This window comes from Solanum verrucosum, unplaced genomic scaffold (genome assembly GCF_900185275.1).
Source record: "Solanum verrucosum unplaced genomic scaffold, falcon-dt-bn FXZP01000199.1, whole genome shotgun sequence".
NCBI lineage: Eukaryota > Viridiplantae > Streptophyta > Magnoliopsida > Solanales > Solanaceae > Solanum > Solanum verrucosum.
The window spans coordinates 1,240,467-1,248,681 of NW_026020049.1; the positions used below are offsets into that span (position 1 = coordinate 1,240,467).

General features: G+C 33.2%; 1 protein-coding gene across 1 annotated transcript; it reads left to right on the forward strand.

Moving 5' to 3' along the window:
• The first annotated feature begins 204 nt into the window (after positions 1-204).
• On the forward strand, positions 205-1,175 carry LOC125823153 (ethylene-responsive transcription factor 1). The gene has a single exon (XM_049502577.1). It carries the CDS (start codon positions 250-252, stop codon positions 991-993), a length of 744 nt encoding a protein of 247 aa, XP_049358534.1. The 5' UTR covers positions 205-249; the 3' UTR covers positions 994-1,175.
• The last annotated feature ends 7,040 nt before the right edge of the window (positions 1,176-8,215 follow it).

The window sequence follows — 8,215 nt, forward strand, 5'->3', positions numbered from 1 at the left end:
TCATTTCCTTTTTCTTGTGCACGTGATAGAAAAACATGAAAAAATGGCTTTTACCACTAGTCCACTTGCCTAGTGAGAAACTTCAAAGAAGCCTCAAATTCTAAATAAATTAATGGGACCCTTTTTCAGGTGCATGTACCTTGTTGCTCCTCTATTTTTCACTACATATACCCCAATTCCTTCTACTCTTCCAAAATTCACAAATCTTTTCTCTTTACCTTACACATACAAAACCTTCAAAAACTCATAATGTATCAATTACCCATTTCTACAGAGTTACCTCCGACTTTTTTTCCGGCAGAATTCCCGGTGTATTGCCGGAGTTCAAGTTTCAGTAGTCTCATGCCATGTTTAACCGAATCATGGGGTGACTTGCCGTTAAAAGTTAACGATTCCGAAGATATGGTAATTTATGGGCTTCTACAAGACGCCTTCAGTATCGGATGGACGCCGTCAAATTTAACGTCCTCGGAAGTGAAACCAGAGCCGAGGGAAGAGATTGAGCCAGCTATGAGTACTTCTATTTCTCCGCCGACAGAGACTGCGGCGGCTCCAGCGGCTTTGCAGCCTAAAGGAAGGCATTACAGGGGCGTTAGACAAAGGCCATGGGGAAAATTTGCGGCGGAAATAAGAGATCCGGCTAAAAACGGCGCACGGGTTTGGCTTGGAACTTACGAGTCGGCTGAGGAAGCGGCGCTAGCTTATGATAAAGCCGCTTTTAGGATGCGCGGTACTAAGGCTCTATTGAATTTCCCGCATAGAATCGGTTTAAATGAGCCAGAGCCGGTTAGAGTGACGGTTAAGAGACGATTACCTGAACCGGCTAGTTCATCGGTATCATCAGCTTCCGAAAGTGGCTCGCCGAAGAGGAGGAGAAAAGGTGTAGCGGCTAAGCAAGCCGAATTAGAAGTTCAGAGCCGGGGACCAAATGTTATGAAAGTTGGTTGCCAAATGGAACAAATTCCAGTTGGCGAGCAGCTATTGGTTAGTTAAAATATGGAGCTAAGAACTCAACGGCAAGGGCTTGTTTGGCTTTGAAGTGGACAGAAAATAGCAAATCATTCCACTTGGTGAGAAGTGGACCAAAGAGGCCGTTTGGATTATGTGTATCTGGCGTGTAAAGTGCACTTTTTAGTTTGTGCTTTAATGAAGAAAAAAAAAAACACATTTTCATACGGTGGCTTTTGATTTATTGAATGAATAAATATTCTCTTTATCCCTATAATTGAGTTAGGTCGAAAATAATGAAGTTAGTTAGCACTATACAATGACAAATAATGAAGTAATTAGACAAATGTTGCTTTGCAAACAAGGGAAAAAGAATTTTCTTCCGAGAAGTGTTGGATAATACCAATGTTCTACTTATGACAAGGTCTACGAGGGGTGGGGGTGGTTCGGGTCAAAGTCGGGATCAAACATAATGCTTGTCCGGTCTTAGTTACGTAATAAAATTGCGCCTTTGCTATCAGCTATAACTTTTGACATGATGATAAACACTTGATTCTAACAAGTGTATCCGAGCCAAGATCGTGGGTTTGATTTCCAAGAGCCAGAGGCGAGCCCATCTCTAAACTAAACTAAAAATAAAAATAATGAAGTGCTTACCATCAGCTATACCTCTTAACATGATGTTAAGCAGTTGATCCTAACAAGTGATATCAAAGTCAAGATCGTGGGTTTGATTCCCAAGAACCAGAGGCGAACCCATGTCTAAGCTAAACTTAAAATAAAACAATGAAATAGGTCTCTCTCTAGCTGTATTCGAACCCTAGTGTCGCAGGTAGTTCCTCTAGCTTGTACCAGCGGCACAAAGACACTACTATGCTTTCCATGGATGCACTGTTAATTATATCCTAATATGTATCAGTTTCTCAAGATAGATATACATATATACACATGTTTTTTTCCAGAAGTTGTTGGGTGCACATGTACCCCATCGATACATGTGGGTCTGCCCCTGCCAAGAACAACATTTTGCATAGGGTAAGTATTGGGAGGGGGATTGTTGGGTAATGCCAATATCCTGTCTACGGCAAGGTCCACAAAGAGCTGGGTGGCCATGTCGGAGTCATGATCGAACATGACACTTGCGTAGGCTGTGGTGGACTTAGTTAAGAAATAAAATTGTATCTTTACTATCAACTATAACTATAACTTTTGACATGATGATATTTGTTTGATCCTAATATGGAGAATATACCTTCAATAAGGAACAGTTCATAGAATTACAAAAAGGACAAAAGAAAAACAATTGGCATAGTTAGATGTGTACATATCTAGCATAGTTAGATGTGTGTATATTTCCTTCCACATGTATTTTGTTTTCTGTCACATTGAACCCCATGAATTTGCAAGGACTTTCTTCACTCTCTCACCTGAATATTCTAAAAAATTATTGATAAGTTAAGGAAAATTATTTTCTCATCTGCCCCACTCCATGGCTCCCATCCATTAAACAAATGTATGTACGTCGAAAACTATTTAAATTTGTTAGTAAATTTTCTTTAACTATTTAAATTAGAAAATAATAATTATTATTGAGCATTTAAAGACCTAATAGGCCTTCTTAATTATAGTTTGTCTATTTACGTATCATAGCTATAAGTTAAATAGCTATTGCCTTTCAAAATTTAAAAAATCTCTTAGTGTGTTTTTAAGCGTGAAGTAGTCAGATGATTAACCACTTCAATATATCATCTCTTTTATAAAATACATTACATCATTTTAATTTCAATAAGCCGTAAAACTTTATACATATCATTTCAATTAATATTGATCATGAATACAATTGAGGGGAAACTACACAAAATACTCATCTGGACCTATTTAATTACTTATTTTTACTCGAATGGGATTTAAATATAGTTTCTACCCATAACCCATTCCTTAGCATCTGATTTGCTTCAGAATATACTAGGGTATGTGCCTAAGGCTGGCAAACGGACAGGGTTTTGATCGGTCCGGTCCGGTTCCCGTCCAGTTTCCGTACCGGTAAGTCCGGTACCGGTTGAACCGGTCTTATAGGGTACTGGAACCGGTACCGAAACGAAACCCGATTTTTTATCCGGTTGATCCGGTTCGGTAAGAACCGATTTCGGTCTGGTTCCTGTCCGGTTGAATCGGTTCAACGGTCACTTCCATTTATTTTTTAAAAAAAAATTTGAACGTTAATATTTAGCCGTTGGGCTGGGGCCCAAAACAGCTCAAAACACCCCCACTCCTCTCTAACCTAAGTATACCCATATTCTTTTATTTAAATCACAAATTCACAAATTATCTCATTAACATCTTACGAAATCTCTCAATTTTTATTATTTTGTGATATTGACTTGGAGTTAGGATTTTGGAGATTTATTTGAAGTAAATCGAAAGCTTCAATTGGCATCTCTCAATTACGGCTTTGGTTATACGTCTACTTTTACTTAGACGTTCGGTACATTCATTTCAACTTTAATTTTTATTTGTTTATTAATTAAGTTATTTTTTTTTTTTGTTATATTATCTTGCTTGTTTTTTCATAATATTAATTATTTTAAACTTGAACATGAATTTGGAAAAATATAGTGGTAAAAGACCAATGTCGGAAAGAAAAAATAATAGGGGAGGAGGAAGTAGTTTTAATTCTAAAAATTTGTCACCTCCTAGATTTAGAATTAATACTAATGATTATACTCATGTTGATGAAACTTCTTTTACACGAGACTCACGACCTATTGAATTTAAATCCGAAAATGAAGTAGATCATGAAACTTTAAATAGATGTTTTACTAATTTTGAGGAAGAATTAGATGATGAAGTAGAAATAAATGAGGAAGATGATGAAACCTCTACCCCTACTAGTCCAGCTACCGAATTACCGGAACAAGATGAAGTCCCCTCTTTACCTACTTTTTCAAAGACCGATGTACGTGTTAAAAGATCTTTAGTATGGAAACTTTTGGTATAAAATGAGGAAAAAACTATTGTTACTTGCACGAAATGTAAATTGATCATGAAACTTGTAACTACGGATACACAAGGGGGAATGGGACGACTAAGAACACATTTGAGAAAGTGTAATAAAGAATTTGCTCGCCTAGATGATATAGAAAGGGCTAATAGAAATGGAATACCCATACCTGAAAATTCTAAGGGAGTTGGAGGTTCTAATATGGTTCAAAGTGTATTAAATATGACTAACCCGGCTAGCCGAAGCACACACCGCACATATAGTAAAGAAAAAGATCGTAGAGAATTAGCTAAAATGGTTGATGTTTGTGGTTTGCCTTTTTCATTTCCTTCACATCATGGTTTTATTCAGTATATTCGGGAATTGTATAAAGATTATGAAGGTATTTCAAGAAATACAATTAAAAGTGATCTTTTTAAATATCAAAAAGAATATTGTCATTTTCTTCATTGTTTATTTGTTTATTGTGATGGTAGATTATCTATTACTTCTGATATGGGACGTAGTCCTAATGGTAATGATTATTTTAGAATTACTGTCCATTGGATTGACCATGAATGGAACATGCAAAAACGAATATTAGGATGTAAATATGTTGAAGAAACTAAAACCGGTTCTTATATAGCAACAAAAATAAGCTCTATTTTACAATTTTATGAAATATGTGATAAAATAATGAGTGTCACTTTAGATAATGCTTCTAATAATTTAAAAGCAATTGATTATTTAAAATGTAGACTTTGTCCAATTGATAATGATTCTTTTCATATTAAGTGTGCCGCACATGTGTATAATTTGATAGTAAAAGATGGTATTTCTCAATTTGGAATTTCTTGTGAAAAAATTAGACTTGCTTGTAATTGGATTTTTAAAGCTAAAATAAAAGCTAGAATTACAAAATTTAAAAATCGTTGTAAAGAATGTGGACTTGAATATAGAAAAGTTCCAAAAGAAGTATGCACTAGATGGAATTCTTTATTTGAAATGCTTCAAGTTGCTTATATTTATCAAGAGCCGGTACAATTAATTTTTAATGCTCATAATGCGGACCCGAATTTGAGAATTGGCTATGAAGATTGGGAAAATACAAAAGAACTTATTGAATTTTTAAGTGTTTTTTATAAAGCAACAAATGCTGCTTCTGGTCAATATTATCCAACTATTTCTTATGTTTTAGTAAATATTTGTGCTATTTCATCTGAATTTGCAAAATATAAAGGAAAAGATCGATTTGAGGATTCCCTTGCTTTAATGATTGAAAAATTCAAAAAATACTTTTTCCCTATTCCTCAAATCTATTTGACTGCTACTACTTTCAATCCAAATTACAAATTAAAAGGTGTTGAAAGAATAGTTGAAAAGATTTATGCAAATTTAGAAATTAAAGATGATGAAACTCCTAGTGTTGAAGATTGTAAAAGTAGCATATATGTAAAAGCTAGAGAGTTATATAATACATATAAATCTATGGAAAAAAATATTTCAATAGTTGAACCTCCATCTTGTAGGCCTAGAAGTGATGATTCGGATGATTGGATGGATGATTATCTTGAGCTTGAATTATCTACTAATAATGATTTTGATTTATATTTCAATTAGGCACGAGAAAAGATTAGGCATGAAGAAGGACAACTTCAAGCTCCAATATTAGTATGGTGGAAGAATCGTGAAAATCAATTTCCGACCCTTGCTAGGATTGTTCGAGATGTGCTAGCGATTCAAGCATCATCGGTCGCTTCGGAGCAGGCATTTAGTGCGGCGAGATTTATGATTGGAGATCATCGATATTCATTAGCAAAGGATAATTTGGAAATATCGGTGTTGTTTCGAGATTGGGTCAATGCCGAAAGAAGAAATACCGGACTACCACAATTAAATAGCCAAATAGAAGACGAAATAGATGAAATATTTGGTGATAATAGTGATGATGGCATGGAAGCAATGGAAGAAGAAAGACAAATACAAGTTCCAAAAAATATTTCTTTTGAAATGATACAAAAGTTACGAAAAGATTTTAAAAAAAGTTTCAATCGTTAGTAGTTAGTACTTAGTACAATAATTAATATTCAATACCTAGATTATGTACTCTTTGTCTCTTTCTAATATTTGTATTGTACAATTTATTTATTTGAATAAATATACGACTATTCTCCTTGATTTTCTTTTAAAATAGTCTTTAATATTTAATCCAACTATCCAAGGCATTTTACAAATTTAATTTTCTATTATTTTAATATTAGTTTAAACTTTAAACTTTAATATAAAATTGAATTTTAAGGTTTAAACTTTAAATTCAATATAAACTTTAAAGTCAATTTTAAACTTTAAATTCAAATTTTCAATATAAACTTTAAACTTTAAAGTCAATTTTAAACTTTAAAGTTTAAACTTAAAATTGAAACTTTAAAGTTTAAAAATTTTAAATTGAAGATTTTTAATAATACTAGATGAGTGTTGCCCGTGCTAAGCACGGGCCCAACGTTTAAAATGTTATCATAATTTTACTTCTATTTGATTTACTATGAAATATAGTTGAAATTGAACGCAGTGAAAAATATTTTTAAATAACCTTAATTTCAAAAAACACAATGTCCATCATTTAATAAACAAATCATATTTCTTAGTTTGCACAATAAAAGAATCCACATGGAATAATATATAAACGAGAGATACTATTATTTTTCTTTCAAGTTTCAACAATTAGTTCAATATTAAGTTGGGCAAACATTCATAATTTAGTATCCTTGTGCAAAGTTTATCAATATATATATATTATAAGAAGGTCATCGATTATTATTACATAGATATTAAATGCATGACAGAAAATCTACTTGTAAAGCACAGTTCGTTGTTATTCTTTAAAAATTAAATGAATAAAAAAGTACTATTTAAAACAATTTGCTATAATTACTTTGATTTTCATGGCAAAAATATCTATGTACTATATACATGTGGCCATATTTTCCTTCACATGTTATTATAAATGACAAAATAAGAGTATATAGTGTAAAAGTGAACAGATCATTGCATTAATTATCCTACTTTACGGTACATGTATCTTTTACAAATGTCAGATGTAATAGACTTAAAACACAGGAACTTTAAAGTGCACTAATACAACTAATTTCTCCACATTCGATTTAAAACAATAGGATATGAAATATAGAAAAGTAGTGGCAGTAATGGATGGAGTAACCGCACGGTTGCAACGTATAATTTATAATGAACTTAAATTATATTGCAATGAGAAAATTACTAATTTAAACACATTATAGCTGCCAAATTTGTTCATTACATATTCATGTGAATGTCATACTACTAAATGTTGAACTGAGATACTTACATAGTTTAACATTCCATATGTGGGAGTGCTAATTACATAGATTTACATACTATTTTAAATTAGACAAAAATATATGCATTTTTCATGCTTGGATCTTTTGGACCATCTTCGATCAAAAGCACCTGTTACATTCAAAATGAGGGATTAAATGTCAGCACAGAATCACATTAAGTTATACAACACATGATATATCTGTTAGCAAGTCTAGGATCTATAAATAATACAATCTAACTTTACAATAGGCACTAAACACATCAGCAAACACTGTAACGCTAATAATAGAAGCACTATACATCGTATGGCCAAGACATTTACCTTTCAACAAACTTACATATTTTTTCCTTCTGAACAACAACATACCCAATGCAATTTCACAGGTGGGGCCTGAGGAGGGTAGGAATTTTATAACAAAAGGTTATAGCAAGATTTTCTGAACCCGGAGATGGGGGCAGGTGGTACCTCTGTCGCTTAAAATTTTCAAGATCTTCGACTTGCAACATTTTATTTCTGATTAAGCAGGCTTCTAGCAGACTCATTGACATGTTTATAGTCCAAGGCTCCAAGCTAACAAAAAAGATTCTATAGGAATGTGAGGAAGCAACTACTAAGCACTGATGGGGAGTTCATATTTCTTCTTCAAGGAAAGCAAACAAAATTGAAAGCTAGCATCGAAAGGAATAACTGTGTGACATTCATCCCTCCCTTTGAAGAACCACATCATGTGTGAACTTTCCAAACCAATGATTCTCCAAAAATCCTATTGATATGCAACCATATTATTAATTAAATAATAAACATGAAGCAGCTGCTTCGCTCTGACTGCAGTGAATGCAAACTGGGCATTTTTAAAAGCAATAAACAAATTAGCATCTTAAAAGTAGCATGGTCTTCGGTGCAAAAGCCATTTGTTAAGAAGATTTATG

Coding starts and splice junctions, on each gene's coding strand:
- LOC125823153 (XM_049502577.1), top strand. CDS start 250: ATGTATCAATTACCCATTTCTACAGAGTTACCTCCGACTTTTTTTCCG.